The following is a 19,075-nucleotide window of genomic DNA, read 5'->3' as shown; positions in this document are numbered from 1 at the left end:
TGCGTGAAGTTTGGGTCCAGCTACAATTATTTTTCTGCCAATTCAAGGCCGTCAACAACACCTACCCGACCTCGTCAAATGTGCTCAAGGCTCTTGGAGAAGTGAGAATTGACAACTTCAGCCAGGCACAACTACAGAGTGAGGAGTTCATTACCAGCTGGTTCAAGACAAAGATCCGTCCGTTTCTGGCCGTTCCATCTTTCAACTTCCTATTTTGCCTTAGCTCCAAAAACTTCAGCTGCCAGACATACCAGACTGTGTAAGTAAATATGAGACATATAGCTCTGTTCTGCAAATGTGCAGTTGACTAGAAGTTTAGATGTTGAAAGCTTTCTCTCAAATGTAGCATTCAGGCATTTGGAAGCCAAAAGGCATCCATGGACAGAGACACACAGCAAGCAGTCTTCACTCACTTCATCAAACCGTTCTTGTCAAGAAATGACTCAACAGGTAAAAGGAGAAACTCAAGCTCACTTTGGTTTTTCCATGACAACATGTGGTATATTACCCTGTCAATAACTTTCTTGCTTTTTCTGCAGATCCTGGCTGTGTCTCATCTATCACGGGGAGCCAAGCGTGGCTAAAGGCAAACCTTGGCGACTTCTCTGATTTTGCAACTGTGCAGGACTTGGAAGCCTTCAATCCTAATTTGTCCGCTGTGAGTGCCAACTGCAGATGTACATCTTCCTGTAAACGGAATTCTTTTACCCAGAACATTTCCATGACTGCTGTCTGATATTATGCTGGTTCTCTTTTGTAGGCTGAATTGTTGTCAGTCCTCAGTCCTTCTCAGGTGGCACAGCTGGTACTGAGTTTGGGAGCTTCCAATAACACAGATTTGATTGATCGTGTGTTTGAGCGACTGCAAGAGGGCAACGCTCTAGAAAATGTGGATGGATTCCTCACACAACTGACAGCCAATGGACAGGTATGCTAGGCTTCTAAAAGGGTGAAGGAGGACAATCCTGGTGTTTTATTCCAGCAGGATAAGACAGAATAAGACATTTGCTAAACCGCTACACAACTCTTCAAGGAGTCTATCATAGAGAAGACTTGTTTGCAACCTTTGTGACATGTTGTATGAGTACATTTACAACATGCAGTCTCTGTATTGCTTAGCTTCTTTTCCACCTCAATTTCACAGATGCCAATTTTCCAGCCTGTTGTGAGAGATCGGATCATGAATGCGACCTTCATCGTCATCAGTCCGCATTTCTCCACTTTCACGACAAACGACTATGAACTTTGGTTCCATGTGAAACTGATTCCTATCCTTGCCAGTTTTACTCCAGAAATGCTCATAAACACAACCACAAACATCAGCTGCATGAATTACCAAGTCATGTGAGTAGTTTTCTTGGAGCAATCAAGATTTTGTTGCAAATGAAAATGACAATACTGACAAAGAACAGCATGAGAACGTTTTCTTTCAACTGTTGCAGTGTGAGTGGGTTGGCTTCAGTTATCCAGGAGATGCCACTGTACAGACGGCAAGAGATCACACATGGTCTGCTGGGCTACCTAAGAAATGCTGAAAATGCCATCAATGAGCCAGGTAGGGCAGACATAGGGTGCGTTATGTGCTTTCCAGTGTGAAATGTCTTGAAAAGCACTCAGACAAAAAACTTGCCCACAAATTCTTTCATGTCTACCTGTCAAAAACCTTCCTAAATTTGGCACATCCTAACTTTTGTTTGTATGCCTTAGCTTGCAGGCAACAAAATGAGAGTGATGCCCAATGGGTTAAAGCAAATCTGGGTCCATTCGTGCAATATACATCATACTCTGACCTCAAAGACTTCAACATCTCTACGGTAAGCCCTACATTGCACTTCTAGTCCTCCCTTAAGAACAGGAAAACAAAATTGTAGACTTAAGAAGACAAACACAGGAGTTTATTTTGCCATATCAAAAATACAAGCAAATCATAGAGCACACTTTCTTTGGTTGCAAACTCTATTCATTTACCCACAGCATTGGTCATTACTGCTGTCTGATATTATGTTGATTCCCTGTTGTAGGCTGGATTGTTGTCAACGCTCAATCCCTCTGAGGTGGCACAGCTGCTACTGAGCTCTGGAGCCTCAAATAACACAGATTTTATTGATCTTGTGTTTGAAAAACTTGAAGAGGGCAATGTTCTAAAAAATGTGGATGAATTCCTGACACAGCTGACAGCCAATGGACAGGTAGGCTAGCCTCCTAAAAGGGTGAAGGAGGACAATGCGGATATTTGATTCTAGAAGTAAACACAGAATAAGACATCGGTCTCAACCGCTACATCCATTGTTGGCTATTGTATCTTAGAAAACAAATGGTTACAGCCTTTGTACCATGTTGTATGGGTGTACTTCCAACATGCAATCTCACCTTTGCTTATGTCTTTTTCCACTTTAATATGACAGACCCCACATTTCCAGCCTGTTGTGAGAGATCGGATCATGAATGCGACCTTCATCGTCATCAGTCCACATTTCTCCACTTTCACGACAAACGACTATGAACTTTGGTTCCATGTGAAACTGATTCCTATCCTTGCCAGTTTTACTCCAGAAATGCTCATAAACACAACCACAAACATCAGCTGCATGAATTACCAAGTCATGTGAGTAGTTTTCTTGGAGCAATCAAGATTTTGTTGCAAATGAAAATGACAATAGTGACAAAAAACAGCATGAGAATGTTTTCTTTCAACTGTTGCAGTGTGAGTGGGTTGGCTATAGTTATCCAGGAGATGCCACTGTACAGACGGCAAGAGATCACACATGGTCTGCTGGGCTACCTAAGAAATGCTGAAAATGCCATCAATGAGCCAGGTAGGGCAGACATAGGGTGCGTTATGTGCTTTCCAGTGTGAAATGTCTTGAAAAGCACTCAGACAAAAAACTTGCCCACAAATTCTTTCATGTCTACCTGTCAAAAACCTTCCTAAATTTGGCACATCCTAACTTTTGTTTGTATGCCTTAGCTTGCAGGCAACAAAATGAGAGTGATGCCCAATGGGTTAAAGCAAATCTGGGTCCATTCGTGCAATATACATCATACTCTGACCTCAAAGACTTCAACATCTCTACGGTAAGCCCTACATTGCACTTCTAGTCCTCCCTTAAGAACAGGAAAACAAAATTGTAGACTTAAGAAGACAAACACAGGAGTTTATTTTGCCATATCAAAAATACAAGCAAATCATAGAGCACACTTTCTTTGGTTGCAAACGCTAATCCTTTACCCACAGCATTGGTCATTACTGTTGTCTGATATTATGTTGATTCCCTGTTGTAGGCTGGATTGTTGTCAACGCTCAATCCCTCTGAGGTGGCACAGCTGCTACTGAGCTCTGGAGCCTCAAATAACACAGATTTTATTGATCTTGTGTTTGAAAAACTTGAAGAGGGCAATGTTCTAAAAAATCTGGATGAATTCCTGACACAGCTGACAGCCAATGGACAGGTAGGCTAGCCTCCTAAAAGGGTGAAGGAGGACAATGCAGATATTTGATTCCAGAAGTAAACACAGAATAAAACATAGGTCTCAACCGCTACATCCATTGTTGGCTATTGTATCTTAGAAAACAAATGGTTACAGCTTTTGTACCATGTTGTATGGGTGTACTTCCAACATGCAATCTCACCTTTGCTTATGTCTTTTTCCACTTTAATATGACAGACCCCACATTTCCAGCCTGTTGTGAGAGATCGGATCATGAATACGACCTTCATCATCATCAGTCCACATTACTCCACTTTCACGACAAACGACTATGAACTTTGGTTCCATGTGAAACTGATTCCTATCCTTGCCAGTTTTACTCCAGAAATGCTCATAAACACAACCACAAACATCAGCTGCATGAATTACCAAGTCATGTGAGTAGTTTTCTTGGAGCAATCAAGATTTTGTTGCAAATGAAAATGACAATAGTGACAAAAAACAGCATGAGAATGTTTTCTTTCAACTGTTGCAGTGTGAGTGGGTTGGCTATAGTTATCCAGGAGATGCCACTGTACAGACGGCAAGAGATCACACATGGTCTGCTGGGCTACCTAAGAAATGCTGAAAATGCCATCAATGAGCCAGGTAGGGCAGACTTAGGGTGCGTTATGTGTTTTCCAGTGTGAAATGTCTTGAAAAGCACTCAGACAAAAAACTTGCCCACATATTCTTTCATGTCTACCTGTCAAAAACCTTCCTAAATTTGGCACATCCTAACTTTTGTTTGTATGCCTTAGCTTGCAGGCAACAAAATGAGAGTGATGCCCAATGGGTTAAAGCAAATCTGGGTCCATTCGTCCAATATACATCATACTCTGACCTCAAAGACTTCAACATCTCTACGGTAAGCTTTACTCTTATTACTCTTCCTGTCTTTCTTGAGAATAGCAAAGCAAAATTCTGGAAATTATACAAAAGACATGCATTTCATGAATTCTACTTTTTTGTATCCATAGCTGGCAGTTCTGGACGTTCTTTCACCATCGCAAAAGGCTGATCTAATCCTAGATCCAAACAGTGGTGCTTTAAACGATGCACATGTTGTAAGGGAGGTGTTGACAAGCTTGACAGAGACCAGTGATTATGAGCAGCTCAACCAATTCTTCCAGGCTTTTGCAAACATCAACAAGCAGGTGAATTCTCATTGGTAACCTTACCTCAGCGCAAACATCAACAAATGTTAACAGTGTTCTTTCATAAACCTGCTCAAGTGTTTAACTGAAAATGATCCATTTCTGATATGCTTCATGCCTTGAGGCATCCCTGCTGTACAGAAGTACAAAGATTTAGTTTAGATAAGCTCCCCCTCATCTCCGCATTTCCACAAAGACTTCAGAACTTCCTCTCTGACCTTATTATGATCCCCTTCTCTTTTCAGAGAAATGTCACCCTCATCCAAAATCCAGATGTGCGAGACACCATTTTGAGCCTGACCTTGACAGCCCTTGCTCCTCAGCTTAAAGACTTTCAGCCAGAAGACTATCAACAGTGGTTCCAGGTTTATTTGGTTCCTGTGATGGCGAGCATCCTTCCTAGCAGCTTGCGGGTGATCCCCAGTAACATCACCTGTGAATCCTACCAGGCTGTGTAAGATATTTCTGATATCCACAGTTAGACATTTGGGTGTGCACAATGCCAAGCTGAGGCTCCTGACAAGTCACAATGAATTCTTTTCTTCCTTTAGATACGATGGTCTTGCGCGGAGTTTGGCAGCATTGCCACTGGACCTTTCACAGGGCGTGAGATCAAGCAAGCAGTACCTCCAGGACACATTCCCACGTATGTGGCAAATGGGCTTTCCTGACTAAACTTTTCCCAAAAGCCCAGTACCAGCACTGTAATGACTACTCCATTGATTTGTTTCCTTTCTTTTTCTTCTCAAACAGGCTGCTCAGTTCCAGCTTCCTTTGTGGTAAGATTAGTTTTTTGGGGGGTGGGTGGGTGGGTGTGGGGGGTGTCTTACATGGGTTATCCAATATTTGATCCAGGTTTGGCACACTAATTGGGCCAACTGTGACAAAGTCAAGGTATTTACACTTGAAGAAGATGTTTCCACTATACTAACACTCATATTTTCTTTGTCTTCAGTGCAAGGTGACCCCAGTTCATGGTAAGTCTGTCTAGAAGTACACATTTCAACTCTAAGGATATAAATGCATTCTGAAGGACTATTATCTGACACACAACCATTCTCTTTTCACAGTGAATCTCATTTGTAATGGAGTTGATGGGTGGGTGAAATGCCGTTTTGTTCAATGTTGATTCTGTCTAGGTAAAATTTGTTAACACAGTGTAATTAAGGGGACATTGGATTTCAATTTATTGTGTTTTTTCCACAGTTCAAAACTTGAGCAAATCCTGTCAGCTGGCAATTCCTCGGCAGCCCTGTGCAATTTCACCATCACAGAACATGCCTGTTCCTCTGTAAGATTCCTTTTTAAACTCCAAAAACAGAACATGGATTTTGCCCCATTATGGTCCTGAGACAAATCTCCATGAGCTCTGACAAAATGGCTGTATTCTTTGTCAATTTTCTTTTTCAAGGCTCCCTATCTCACATCCAGCAACTTGGTCACACTGCTGAACTGCACACTGAAAAGCCAAAACATATACCCAGTAGAAGTCTGGAAGCTTTTCTTCCAAAAAGCCTCTGCTGTACTGGACCAGGCCCTTGAGACATTTGCTAACATGGTAAGTACAAAATCACATTTTCACAATATTGCCATTTCCCTGCGTGAAGTTTGGGTCCAGCTACAATTATTTTTCTGCCAATTCAAGGCCGTCAACAACACCTACCCGACCTCGTCAAATGTGCTCAAGGCTCTTGGAGAAGTGAGAATTGACAACTTCAGCCAGGCACAACTACAGAGTGAGGAGTTCATTACCAGCTGGTTCAAGACAAAGATCCGTCCGTTTCTGGCCGTTCCATCTTTCAACTTCCTATTTTGCCTTAGCTCCAAAAACTTCAGCTGCCAGACATACCAGACTGTGTAAGTAAATATGAGACATATAGCTCTGTTCTGCAAATGTGCAGTTGACTAGAAGTTTAGATGTTGAAAGCTTTCTCTCAAATGTAGCATTCAGGCATTTGGAAGCCAAAAGGCATCCATGGACAGAGACACACAGCAAGCAGTCTTCACTCACTTCATCAAACCGTTCTTGTCAAGAAATGACTCAACAGGTAAAAGGAGAAACTCAAGCTCACTTTGGTTTTTCCATGACAACATGTGGTATATTACCCTGTCAATAACTTTCTTGCTTTTTCTGCAGATCCTGGCTGTGTCTCATCTATCACGGGGAGCCAAGCGTGGCTAAAGGCAAACCTTGGCGACTTCTCTGATTTTGCAACTGTGCAGGACTTGGAAGCCTTCAATCCTAATTTGTCCGCTGTGAGTGCCAACTGCAGATGTACATCTTCCTGTAAACGGAATTCTTTTACCCAGAACATTTCCATGACTGCTGTCTGATATTATGCTGGTTCTCTTTTGTAGGCTGAATTGTTGTCAGTCCTCAGTCCTTCTCAGGTGGCACAGCTGGTACTGAGTTTGGGAGCTTCCAATAACACAGATTTGATTGATCGTGTGTTTGAGCGACTGCAAGAGGGCAACGCTCTAGAAAATGTGGATGGATTCCTCACACAACTGACAGCCAATGGACAGGTATGCTAGGCTTCTAAAAGGGTGAAGGAGGACAATCCTGGTGTTTTATTCCAGCAGGATAAGACAGAATAAGACATTTGCTAAACCGCTACACAACTCTTCAAGGAGTCTATCATAGAGAAGACTTGTTTGCAACCTTTGTGACATGTTGTATGAGTACATTTACAACATGCAGTCTCTGTATTGCTTAGCTTCTTTTCCACCTCAATTTCACAGATGCCAATTTTCCAGCCTGTTGTGAGAGATCGGATCATGAATGCGACCTTCATCGTCATCAGTCCGCATTTCTCCACTTTCACGACAAACGACTATGAACTTTGGTTCCATGTGAAACTGATTCCTATCCTTGCCAGTTTTACTCCAGAAATGCTCATAAACACAACCACAAACATCAGCTGCATGAATTACCAAGTCATGTGAGTAGTTTTCTTGGAGCAATCAAGATTTTGTTGCAAATGAAAATGACAATACTGACAAAGAACAGCATGAGAACGTTTTCTTTCAACTGTTGCAGTGTGAGTGGGTTGGCTTCAGTTATCCAGGAGATGCCACTGTACAGACGGCAAGAGATCACACATGGTCTGCTGGGCTACCTAAGAAATGCTGAAAATGCCATCAATGAGCCAGGTAGGGCAGACATAGGGTGCGTTATGTGCTTTCCAGTGTGAAATGTCTTGAAAAGCACTCAGACAAAAAACTTGCCCACAAATTCTTTCATGTCTACCTGTCAAAAACCTTCCTAAATTTGGCACATCCTAACTTTTGTTTGTATGCCTTAGCTTGCAGGCAACAAAATGAGAGTGATGCCCAATGGGTTAAAGCAAATCTGGGTCCATTCGTGCAATATACATCATACTCTGACCTCAAAGACTTCAACATCTCTACGGTAAGCCCTACATTGCACTTCTAGTCCTCCCTTAAGAACAGGAAAACAAAATTGTAGACTTAAGAAGACAAACACAGGAGTTTATTTTGCCATATCAAAAATACAAGCAAATCATAGAGCACACTTTCTTTGGTTGCAAACGCTAATCCTTTACCCACAGCATTGGTCATTACTGTTGTCTGATATTATGTTGATTCCCTGTTGTAGGCTGGATTGTTGTCAACGCTCAATCCCTCTGAGGTGGCACAGCTGCTACTGAGCTCTGGAGCCTCAAATAACACAGATTTTATTGATCTTGTGTTTGAAAAACTTGAAGAGGGCAATGTTCTAAAAAATGTGGATGAATTCCTGACACAGCTGACAGCCAATGGACAGGTAGGCTAGCCTCCTAAAAGGGTGAAGGAGGACAATGCGGATATTTGATTCTAGAAGTAAACACAGAATAAGACATCGGTCTCAACCGCTACATCCATTGTTGGCTATTGTATCTTAGAAAACAAATGGTTACAGCCTTTGTACCATGTTGTATGGGTGTACTTCCAACATGCAATCTCACCTTTGCTTATGTCTTTTTCCACTTTAATATGACAGACCCCACATTTCCAGCCTGTTGTGAGAGATCGGATCATGAATGCGACCTTCATCGTCATCAGTCCACATTTCTCCACTTTCACGACAAACGACTATGAACTTTGGTTCCATGTGAAACTGATTCCTATCCTTGCCAGTTTTACTCCAGAAATGCTCATAAACACAACCACAAACATCAGCTGCATGAATTACCAAGTCATGTGAGTAGTTTTCTTGGAGCAATCAAGATTTTGTTGCAAATGAAAATGACAATAGTGACAAAAAACAGCATGAGAATGTTTTCTTTCAACTGTTGCAGTGTGAGTGGGTTGGCTATAGTTATCCAGGAGATGCCACTGTACAGACGGCAAGAGATCACACATGGTCTGCTGGGCTACCTAAGAAATGCTGAAAATGCCATCAATGAGCCAGGTAGGGCAGACATAGGGTGCGTTATGTGCTTTCCAGTGTGAAATGTCTTGAAAAGCACTCAGACAAAAAACTTGCCCACAAATTCTTTCATGTCTACCTGTCAAAAACCTTCCTAAATTTGGCACATCCTAACTTTTGTTTGTATGCCTTAGCTTGCAGGCAACAAAATGAGAGTGATGCCCAATGGGTTAAAGCAAATCTGGGTCCATTCGTGCAATATACATCATACTCTGACCTCAAAGACTTCAACATCTCTACGGTAAGCCCTACATTGCACTTCTAGTCCTCCCTTAAGAACAGGAAAACAAAATTGTAGACTTAAGAAGACAAACACAGGAGTTTATTTTGCCATATCAAAAATACAAGCAAATCATAGAGCACACTTTCTTTGGTTGCAAACGCTAATCCTTTACCCACAGCATTGGTCATTACTGTTGTCTGATATTATGTTGATTCCCTGTTGTAGGCTGGATTGTTGTCAACGCTCAATCCCTCTGAGGTGGCACAGCTGCTACTGAGCTCTGGAGCCTCAAATAACACAGATTTTATTGATCTTGTGTTTGAAAAACTTGAAGAGGGCAATGTTCTAAAAAATCTGGATGAATTCCTGACACAGCTGACAGCCAATGGACAGGTAGGCTAGCCTCCTAAAAGGGTGAAGGAGGACAATGCAGATATTTGATTCCAGAAGTAAACACAGAATAAAACATAGGTCTCAACCGCTACATCCATTGTTGGCTATTGTATCTTAGAAAACAAATGGTTACAGCTTTTGTACCATGTTGTATGGGTGTACTTCCAACATGCAATCTCACCTTTGCTTATGTCTTTTTCCACTTTAATATGACAGACCCCACATTTCCAGCCTGTTGTGAGAGATCGGATCATGAATACGACCTTCATCATCATCAGTCCACATTACTCCACTTTCACGACAAACGACTATGAACTTTGGTTCCATGTGAAACTGATTCCTATCCTTGCCAGTTTTACTCCAGAAATGCTCATAAACACAACCACAAACATCAGCTGCATGAATTACCAAGTCATGTGAGTAGTTTTCTTGGAGCAATCAAGATTTTGTTGCAAATGAAAATGACAATAGTGACAAAAAACAGCATGAGAATGTTTTCTTTCAACTGTTGCAGTGTGAGTGGGTTGGCTATAGTTATCCAGGAGATGCCACTGTACAGACGGCAAGAGATCACACATGGTCTGCTGGGCTACCTAAGAAATGCTGAAAATGCCATCAATGAGCCAGGTAGGGCAGACTTAGGGTGCGTTATGTGTTTTCCAGTGTGAAATGTCTTGAAAAGCACTCAGACAAAAAACTTGCCCACATATTCTTTCATGTCTACCTGTCAAAAACCTTCCTAAATTTGGCACATCCTAACTTTTGTTTGTATGCCTTAGCTTGCAGGCAACAAAATGAGAGTGATGCCCAATGGGTTAAAGCAAATCTGGGTCCATTCGTCCAATATACATCATACTCTGACCTCAAAGACTTCAACATCTCTACGGTAAGCTTTACTCTTATTACTCTTCCTGTCTTTCTTGAGAATAGCAAAGCAAAATTCTGGAAATTATACAAAAGACATGCATTTCATGAATTCTACTTTTTTGTATCCATAGCTGGCAGTTCTGGACGTTCTTTCACCATCGCAAAAGGCTGATCTAATCCTAGATCCAAACAGTGGTGCTTTAAACGATGCACATGTTGTAAGGGAGGTGTTGACAAGCTTGACAGAGACCAGTGATTATGAGCAGCTCAACCAATTCTTCCAGGCTTTTGCAAACATCAACAAGCAGGTGAATTCTCATTGGTAACCTTACCTCAGCGCAAACATCAACAAATGTTAACAGTGTTCTTTCATAAACCTGCTCAAGTGTTTAACTGAAAATGATCCATTTCTGATATGCTTCATGCCTTGAGGCATCCCTGCTGTACAGAAGTACAAAGATTTAGTTTAGATAAGCTCCCCCTCATCTCCGCATTTCCACAAAGACTTCAGAACTTCCTCTCTGACCTTATTATGATCCCCTTCTCTTTTCAGAGAAATGTCACCCTCATCCAAAATCCAGATGTGCGAGACACCATTTTGAGCCTGACCTTGACAGCCCTTGCTCCTCAGCTTAAAGACTTTCAGCCAGAAGACTATCAACAGTGGTTCCAGGTTTATTTGGTTCCTGTGATGGCGAGCATCCTTCCTAGCAGCTTGCGGGTGATCCCCAGTAACATCACCTGTGAATCCTACCAGGCTGTGTAAGATATTTCTGATATCCACAGTTAGACATTTGGGTGTGCACAATGCCAAGCTGAGGCTCCTGACAAGTCACAATGAATTCTTTTCTTCCTTTAGATACGATGGTCTTGCGCAGAGTTTGGCAGCATTGCCACTGGACCTTTCACAGGGCGTGAGATCAAGCAAGCAGTACCTCCAGGACACATTCCCACGTATGTGGCAAATGGGCTTTCCTGACTAAACTTTTCCCAAAAGCCCAGTACCAGCACTGTAATGACTACTCCATTGATTTGTTTCCTTTCTTTTTCTTCTCAAACAGGCTGCTCAGTTCCAGCTTCCTTTGTGGTAAGATTAGTTTTTTGGGGGGTGGGTGGGTGGGTGTGGGGGGTGTCTTACATGGGTTATCCAATATTTGATCCAGGTTTGGCACACTAATTGGGCCAACTGTGACAAAGTCAAGGTATTTACACTTGAAGAAGATGTTTCCACTATACTAACACTCATATTTTCTTTGTCTTCAGTGCAAGGTGACCCCAGTTCATGGTAAGTCTGTCTAGAAGTACACATTTCAACTCTAAGGATATAAATGCATTCTGAAGGACTATTATCTGACACACAACCATTCTCTTTTCACAGTGAATCTCATTTGTAATGGAGTTGATGGGTGGGTGAAATGCCGTTTTGTTCAATGTTGATTCTGTCTAGGTAAAATTTGTTAACACAGTGTAATTAAGGGGACATTGGATTTCAATTTATTGTGTTTTTTCCACAGTTCAAAACTTGAGCAAATCCTGTCAGCTGGCAATTCCTCGGCAGCCCTGTGCAATTTCACCATCACAGAACATGCCTGTTCCTCTGTAAGATTCCTTTTTAAACTCCAAAAACAGAACATGGATTTTGCCCCATTATGGTCCTGAGACAAATCTCCATGAGCTCTGACAAAATGGCTGTATTCTTTGTCAATTTTCTTTTTCAAGGCTCCCTATCTCACATCCAGCAACTTGGTCACACTGCTGAACTGCACACTGAAAAGCCAAAACATATACCCAGTAGAAGTCTGGAAGCTTTTCTTCCAAAAAGCCTCTGCTGTACTGGACCAGGCCCTTGAGACATTTGCTAACATGGTAAGTACAAAATCACATTTTCACAATATTGCCATTTCCCTGCGTGAAGTTTGGGTCCAGCTACAATTATTTTTCTGCCAATTCAAGGCCGTCAACAACACCTACCCGACCTCGTCAAATGTGCTCGAGGCTCTTGGAGAAGTGAGAATTGACAACTTCAGCCAGGCACAACTACAGAGTGAGGAGTTCATTACCAGCTGGTTCAAGACAAAGATCCGTCTGTTTCTGGCCGTTCCATCTTTCAACTTCCTATTTTGCCTTAGCTCCAAAAACTTCAGCTGCCAGACATACCAGACTGTGTAAGTAAATATGAGACATATAGCTCTGTTCTGCAAATGTGCAGTTGACTAGAAGTTTAGATGTTGAAAGCTTTCTCTCAAATGTAGCATTCAGGCATTTGGAAGCCAAAAGGCAACCATGGACAGAGACACACAGCAAGCAGTCTTCACTCACTTCATCAAACCGTTCTTGTCAAGAAATGACTCAACAGGTAAAAGGAGAAACTCAAGCTCACTTTGGTTTTTCCATGACAACATGTGGTATATTACCCTGTCAATAACTTTCTTGCTTTTTCTGCAGATCCTGGCTGTGTCTCATCTATCACGGGGAGCCAAGCGTGGCTAAAGGCAAACCTTGGCGACTTCTCTGATTTTGCAACTGTGCAGGACTTGGAAGCCTTCAATCCTAATTTGTCCGCTGTGAGTGCCAACTGCAGATGTACATCTTCCTGTAAACGGAATTCTTTTACCCAGAACATTTCCATGACTGCTGTCTGATATTATGCTGGTTCTCTTTTGTAGGCTGAATTGTTGTCAGTCCTCAGTCCTTCTCAGGTGGCACAGCTGGTACTGAGTTTGGGAGCTTCCAATAACACAGATTTGATTGATCGTGTGTTTGAGCGACTGCAAGAGGGCAACGCTCTAGAAAATGTGGATGGATTCCTCACACAACTGACAGCCAATGGACAGGTATGCTAGGCTTCTAAAAGGGTGAAGGAGGACAATCCTGGTGTTTTATTCCAGCAGGATAAGACAGAATAAGACATTTGCTAAACCGCTACACAACTCTTCAAGGAGTCTATCATAGAGAAGACTTGTTTGCAACCTTTGTGACATGTTGTATGAGTACATTTACAACATGCAGTCTCTGTATTGCTTAGCTTCTTTTCCACCTCAATTTCACAGATGCCAATTTTCCAGCCTGTTGTGAGAGATCGGATCATGAATGCGACCTTCATCGTCATCAGTCCGCATTTCTCCACTTTCACGACAAACGACTATGAACTTTGGTTCCATGTGAAACTGATTCCTATCCTTGCCAGTTTTACTCCAGAAATGCTCATAAACACAATCACAAACATCAGCTGCATGAACTACCAAGTCATGTGAGTAGTTTTCTTGGAGCAATCAAGATTTTGTTGCAAATGAAAATGACAATAGAGACAAAGAACAGCATGAGAATGTTTTCTTTCAACTGTTGCAGTGTGAGTGGGTTGGTTTCAGTTATCCAGGAGATGCCACTGTACAGACGGCAAGAGATCACACATGGTCTGCTGGGCTACCTAAGAAATGCTGAAAATGCCATCAATGAGCCAGGTAGAGCAGACATAGGGTGCATTATGTGTTTTCCAGTGTGAAATGTCTTGAAAAGCACTCAGACAAAAAACTTAAATTCTTTCATGTCTACCAGTCACAAACCTTCCTAAATTGAGCACATCCTAACTTTTGTCTGCATGCCTTAGCTTGCAGGCAACAAAATGAGAGTGATGCCCAATGGGTTAAAGCAAATCTGGGTCCATTCGTCCAATATACAGCGTACTCTGACCTCAAAGACTTCAACATCTCTACGGTAAGCCCTACATTGCACTTCTAGTCCTCCCTTAAGAACAGGAAAACAAAATTGTAGACTTAAGAAGACAAACACAGGAGTTTATTTTGCCATATCAAAAATACAAGCAAATCATAGAGCACACTTTCTTTGGTTGCAAACGCTAATCCTTTACCCACAGCATTGGTCATTACTGTTGTCTGATATTATGTTGATTCCCTGTTGTAGGCTGGATTGTTGTCAACGCTCAATCCCTCTGAGGTGGCACAGCTGCTACTGAGCTCTGGAGCCTCAAATAACACAGATTTTATTGATCTTGTGTTTGAAAAACTTGAAGAGGGCAATGTTCTAAAAAATGTGGATGAATTCCTGACACAGCTGACAGCCAATGGACAGGTAGGCTAGCCTCCTAAAAGGGTGAAGGAGGACAATGCGGATATTTGATTCTAGAAGTAAACACAGAATAAGACATCGGTCTCAACCGCTACATCCATTGTTGGCTATTGTATCTTAGAAAACAAATGGTTACAGCTTTTGTACCATGTTGTATGGGTGTACTTCCAACATGCAATCTCACCTTTGCTTATGTCTTTTTCCACTTTAATATGACAGACCCCACATTTCCAACCTGTTGTGAGAGATCGGATCATGAATACGACCTTCATCGTCATCAGTCCACATTTCTCCACTTTCACGACAAACGACTATGAACTTTGGTTCCATGTGAAACTGATTCCTATCCTTGCCAGTTTTACTCCAGAAATGCTCATAAACACAACCACAAACATCAGCTGCATGAATTACCAAGTCATGTGAGTAGTTTTCTTGGAGCAATCAACATTTTGTTGCAAATGAAAATGACAATAGTGACAAAAAACAGCATGAGAATGTTTTCTTTCAACTGTTGCAGTGTGAGTGGGTTGGCTATAGTTATCCAGGAGATGCCACTGTACAGACGGCAAGAGATCACACATGGTCTGCTGGGCTACCTAAGAAATGCTGAAAATGCCATCAATGAGCCAGGTAGGGCAGACATAGGGTGCGTTATGTGTTTTCCAGTGTGAAATGTCTTGAAAAGCACTCAGACAAAAAACTTGCCCACAAATTCTTTCATGTCTACCTGTCAAAAACCTTCCTAAATTTGGCACATCCTAACTTTTGTTTGTATGCCTTAGCTTGCAGGCAACAAAATGAGAGTGATGCCCAATGGGTTAAAGCAAATCTGGGTCCATTCGTCCAATATACATCATACTCTGACCTCAAAGACTTCAACATCTCTACGGTAAGCCCTACATTGCACTTCTAGTCCTCCCTTAAGAACAGGAAAACAAAATTGTAGACTTAAGAAGACAAACACAGGAGTTTATTTTGCCATATCAAAAATACAAGCAAATCATAGAGCACACTTTCTTTGGTTGCAAACGCTAATCCTTTACCCACAGCATTGGTCATTACTGTTGTCTGATATTATGTTGATTCCCTGTTGTAGGCTGGATTGTTGTCAACGCTCAATCCCTCTGAGGTGGCACAGCTGCTACTGAGCTCTGGAGCCTCAAATAACACAGATTTTATTGATCTTGTGTTTGAAAAACTTGAAGAGGGCAATGTTCTAAAAAATGTGGATGAATTCCTGACACAGCTGACAGCCAATGGACAGGTAGGCTAGCCTCCTAAAAGGGTGAAGGAGGACAATGCAGATATTTGATTCCAGAAGTAAACACAGAATAAAACATAGGTCTCAACCGCTACATCCATTGTTGGCTATTGTATCTTAGAAAACAAATGGTTACAGCTTTTGTACCATGTTGTATGGGTGTACTTCCAACATGCAATCTCACCTTTGCTTATGTCTTTTTCCACTTTAATATGACAGAGCCCACATTTCCAGCCTGTTGTGAGAGATCGGATCATGAATACGACCTTCATCATCATCAGTCCACATTTCTCCACTTTCACGACAAACGACTATGAACTTTGGTTCCATGTGAAACTGATTCCTATCCTTGCCAGTTTTACTCCAGAAATGCTCATAAACACAACCACAAACATCAGCTGCATGAATTACCAAGTCATGTGAGTAGTTTTCTTGGAGCAATCAACATTTTGTTGCAAATGAAAATGACAATACTGACAAAGAACAGCATGAGAACATTTTCTTTCAACTGTTGCAGTGTGAGTGGGTTGGCTTCAGTTATCCAGGAGATGCCACTGTACAGACGGCAAGAGATCACACATGGTCTGCTGGGCTACCTAAGAAATGCTGAAAATGCCATCAATGAGCCAGGTAGGGCAGACATAGGGTGCGTTATGTGCTTTCCAGTGTGAGATGTCTTGAAAAGCACTCAGACAAAAAACTTGCCCACATATTCTTTCATGTCTACCTGTCAAAAACCTTCCTAAATTTGGCACATCCTAACTTTTGTTTGTATGCCTTAGCTTGCAGGCAACAAAATGAGAGTGATGCCCAATGGGTTAAAGCAAATCTGGGTCCATTCGTCCAATATACATCATACTCTGACCTCAAAGACTTCAACATCTCTACGGTAAGCTTTACTCTTATTACTCTTCCTGTCTTTCTTGAGAATAGCAAAGCAAAATTCTGGAAATTATACAAAAGACATGCATTTCATGAATTCTACTTTTTTGTATCCATAGCTGGCAGTTCTGGACGTTCTTTCACCATCGCAAAAGGCTGATCTAATCCTAGATCCAAACAGTGGTGCTTTAAACGATGCACATGTTGTAAGGGAGGTGTTGACAAGCTTGACAGAGACCAGTGATTATGAGCAGCTCAACCAATTCTTCCAGGCTTTTGCAAACATCAACAAGCAGGTGAATTCTCATTGGTAACCTTACCTCAGCGCAAACATCAACAAATGTTAACAGTGTTCTTTCATAAACCTGCTCAAGTGTTTAACTGAAAATGATCCATTTCTGATATGCTTCATGCCTTGAGGCATCCCTGCTGTACAGAAGTACAAAGATTTAGTTTAGATAAGCTCCCCCTCATCTCCGCATTTCCACAAAGACTTCAGAACTTCCTCTCTGACCTTATTATGATCCCCTTCTCTTTTCAGAGAAATGTCACCCTCATCCAAAATCCAGATGTGCGAGACACCATTTTGAGCCTGACCTTGACAGCCCTTGCTCCTCAGCTTAAAGACTTTCAGCCAGAAGACTATCAACAGTGGTTCCAGGTTTATTTGGTTCCTGTGATGGCGAGCATCCTTCCTAGCAGCTTGCGGGTGATCCCCAGTAACATCACCTGTGAATCCTACCAGGCTGTGTAAGATATTTCTGATATCCACAGTTAGACATTTGGGTGTGCACAATGCCAAGCTGAGGCTCCTGACAAGTCACAATGAATTCTTTTCTTCCTTTAGATACGATGGTCTTGCGCAGAGTTTGGCAGCATTGCCACTGGACCTTTCACAGGGCGTGAGATCAAGCAAGCAGTACCTCCAGGACACATTCCCACGTATGTGGCAAATGGGCTTTCCTGACTAAACTTTTCCCAAAAGCCCAGTACCAGCACTGTAATGACTACTCCATTGATTTGTTTCCTTTCTTTTTCTTCTCAAACAGGCTGCTCAGTTCCAGCTTCCTTTGTGGTAAGATTAGTTTTTTGGGGGGTGGGTGGGTGGGTGTGGGGGGTGTCTTACATGGGTTATCCAATATTTGATCCAGGTTTGGCACACTAATTGGGCCAACTGTGACAAAGTCAAGGTATTTACACTTGAAGAAGATGTTTCCACTATACTAACACTCATATTTTCTTTGTCTTCAGTGCAAGGTGACCCCAGTTCATGGTAAGTCTGTCTAGAAGTACACATTTCAACTCTAAGGATATAAATGCATTCTGAAGGACTATTATCTGACACACAACCATTCTCTTTTCACAGTGAATCTCATTTGTAATGGAGTTGATGGGTGGGTGAAATGCCGTTTTGTTCAATGTTGATTCTGTCTAGGTAAAATTTGTTAACACAGTGTAATTAAGGGGACATTGGATTTCAATTTATTGTGTTTTTTCCACAGTTCAAAACTTGAGCAAATCCTGTCAGCTGGCAATTCCTCGGCAGCCCTGTGCAATTTCACCATCACAGAACATGCCTGTTCCTCTGTAAGATTCCTTTTTAAACTCCAAAAACAGAACATGGATTTTGCCCCATTATGGTCCTGAGACAAATCTCCATGAGCTCTGACAAAATGGCTGTATTCTTTGTCAATTTTCTTTTTCAAGGCTCCCTATCTCACATCCAGCAACTTGGTCACACTGCTGAACTGCACACTGAAAAGCCAAAACATATACCCAGTAGAAGTCTGGAAGCTTTTCTTCCAAAAAGCCTCTGCTGTACTGGACCAGGCCCTTGAGATATTTGCTAACATGGTAAGTACAAAATCACATTTTCACAATATTGCCATTTCCCTGCGTGAAGTTTGGGTCCAGCTACAATTATTTTTCTGCCAATTCAAGGCCGTCAACAACACCTACCCGACCTCGTCAAATGTGCTCGAGGCTCTTGGAGAAGTGAGAATTGACAACTTCAGCCAGGCACAACTACAGAGTGAGGAGTTCATTACCAGCTGGTTCAAGACAAAGATCCGTCCGTTTCTGGCCGTTCCATCTTTCAACTTCCTATTTTGCCTTAGCTCCAAAAACTTCAGCTGCCAGACATACCAGACTGTGTAAGTAAATATGAGACATATAGCTCTGTTCTGCAAATGTGCAGTTGACTAGAAGTTTAGATGTTGAAAGCTTTCTCTCAAATGTAGCATTCAGGCGTTTGGAAGCCAAAAGGCATCCATGGACAGAGACACACAGCAAGCAGTCTTCACTCA

The 19,075-nt window shown here is 41.9% G+C and overlaps 2 protein-coding genes across 2 annotated transcripts in view; both read left to right on the top strand.

The window, feature by feature from the left end:
* The window catches only part of LOC308389643 (uncharacterized protein), a gene marked incomplete at both ends in the record, with an annotated part of 38,032 nt that extends 22,133 nt beyond the window's left edge, over nt 1-15,899 (top strand). Inside the window, 58 exons of the mRNA XM_080871135.1 lie at nt 48-259; nt 347-450; nt 540-658; nt 761-928; nt 1,145-1,344; nt 1,443-1,555; nt 1,708-1,814; nt 2,022-2,189; nt 2,406-2,605; nt 2,704-2,816; nt 2,969-3,075; nt 3,283-3,450; nt 3,667-3,866; nt 3,965-4,077; nt 4,230-4,336; nt 4,449-4,625; nt 4,871-5,079; nt 5,177-5,271; nt 5,379-5,404; nt 5,581-5,602; nt 5,696-5,723; nt 5,832-5,916; nt 6,037-6,183; nt 6,271-6,482; nt 6,570-6,673; nt 6,763-6,881; nt 6,984-7,151; nt 7,368-7,567; nt 7,666-7,778; nt 7,931-8,037; nt 8,245-8,412; nt 8,629-8,828; nt 8,927-9,039; nt 9,192-9,298; nt 9,506-9,673; nt 9,890-10,089; nt 10,188-10,300; nt 10,453-10,559; nt 10,672-10,848; nt 11,094-11,302; nt 11,400-11,494; nt 11,602-11,627; nt 11,804-11,825; nt 11,919-11,946; nt 12,055-12,139; nt 12,260-12,406; nt 12,494-12,705; nt 12,793-12,896; nt 12,986-13,104; nt 13,207-13,374; nt 13,591-13,790; nt 13,889-14,001; nt 14,148-14,254; nt 14,462-14,629; nt 14,846-15,045; nt 15,144-15,256; nt 15,409-15,515; nt 15,723-15,899. Coding sequence (XP_080727261.1) covers nt 48-259; nt 347-450; nt 540-658; nt 761-928; nt 1,145-1,344; nt 1,443-1,555; nt 1,708-1,814; nt 2,022-2,189; nt 2,406-2,605; nt 2,704-2,816; nt 2,969-3,075; nt 3,283-3,450; nt 3,667-3,866; nt 3,965-4,077; nt 4,230-4,336; nt 4,449-4,625; nt 4,871-5,079; nt 5,177-5,271; nt 5,379-5,404; nt 5,581-5,602; nt 5,696-5,723; nt 5,832-5,916; nt 6,037-6,183; nt 6,271-6,482; nt 6,570-6,673; nt 6,763-6,881; nt 6,984-7,151; nt 7,368-7,567; nt 7,666-7,778; nt 7,931-8,037; nt 8,245-8,412; nt 8,629-8,828; nt 8,927-9,039; nt 9,192-9,298; nt 9,506-9,673; nt 9,890-10,089; nt 10,188-10,300; nt 10,453-10,559; nt 10,672-10,848; nt 11,094-11,302; nt 11,400-11,494; nt 11,602-11,627; nt 11,804-11,825; nt 11,919-11,946; nt 12,055-12,139; nt 12,260-12,406; nt 12,494-12,705; nt 12,793-12,896; nt 12,986-13,104; nt 13,207-13,374; nt 13,591-13,790; nt 13,889-14,001; nt 14,148-14,254; nt 14,462-14,629; nt 14,846-15,045; nt 15,144-15,256; nt 15,409-15,515; nt 15,723-15,899 — 7,764 coding nt within the window. The remainder of the gene's footprint in view (nt 1-47; nt 260-346; nt 451-539; nt 659-760; nt 929-1,144; nt 1,345-1,442; nt 1,556-1,707; nt 1,815-2,021; nt 2,190-2,405; nt 2,606-2,703; nt 2,817-2,968; nt 3,076-3,282; nt 3,451-3,666; nt 3,867-3,964; nt 4,078-4,229; nt 4,337-4,448; nt 4,626-4,870; nt 5,080-5,176; nt 5,272-5,378; nt 5,405-5,580; nt 5,603-5,695; nt 5,724-5,831; nt 5,917-6,036; nt 6,184-6,270; nt 6,483-6,569; nt 6,674-6,762; nt 6,882-6,983; nt 7,152-7,367; nt 7,568-7,665; nt 7,779-7,930; nt 8,038-8,244; nt 8,413-8,628; nt 8,829-8,926; nt 9,040-9,191; nt 9,299-9,505; nt 9,674-9,889; nt 10,090-10,187; nt 10,301-10,452; nt 10,560-10,671; nt 10,849-11,093; nt 11,303-11,399; nt 11,495-11,601; nt 11,628-11,803; nt 11,826-11,918; nt 11,947-12,054; nt 12,140-12,259; nt 12,407-12,493; nt 12,706-12,792; nt 12,897-12,985; nt 13,105-13,206; nt 13,375-13,590; nt 13,791-13,888; nt 14,002-14,147; nt 14,255-14,461; nt 14,630-14,845; nt 15,046-15,143; nt 15,257-15,408; nt 15,516-15,722) is intronic.
* A 536-nt stretch (nt 15,900-16,435) lies between these two features.
* LOC308389642 (uncharacterized protein) lies at nt 16,436-18,926 on the top strand (the record flags this gene model as incomplete). Its single annotated transcript, XM_080871134.1, has 11 exons — nt 16,436-16,517; nt 16,670-16,776; nt 16,889-17,065; nt 17,311-17,519; nt 17,617-17,711; nt 17,819-17,844; nt 18,021-18,042; nt 18,136-18,163; nt 18,272-18,356; nt 18,477-18,623; nt 18,711-18,926. 11 exons carry the CDS (start codon nt 16,436-16,438, stop codon nt 18,924-18,926), a joined length of 1,194 nt encoding a protein of 397 aa, XP_080727260.1.
* Between the last annotated feature and the right edge of the window lie 149 nt (nt 18,927-19,075).

Source organism: Rhamphochromis sp. 'chilingali' (genome assembly GCF_963969265.1).
Source record: "Rhamphochromis sp. 'chilingali' genome assembly, chromosome: 21".
NCBI classification, from domain to species: Eukaryota; Metazoa; Chordata; class Actinopteri; order Cichliformes; family Cichlidae; genus Rhamphochromis; species Rhamphochromis sp. 'chilingali'.
The sequence above is the reverse complement of the archived record's forward strand: the minus strand, read 5'-3'. Positions and strand labels throughout refer to the sequence as shown.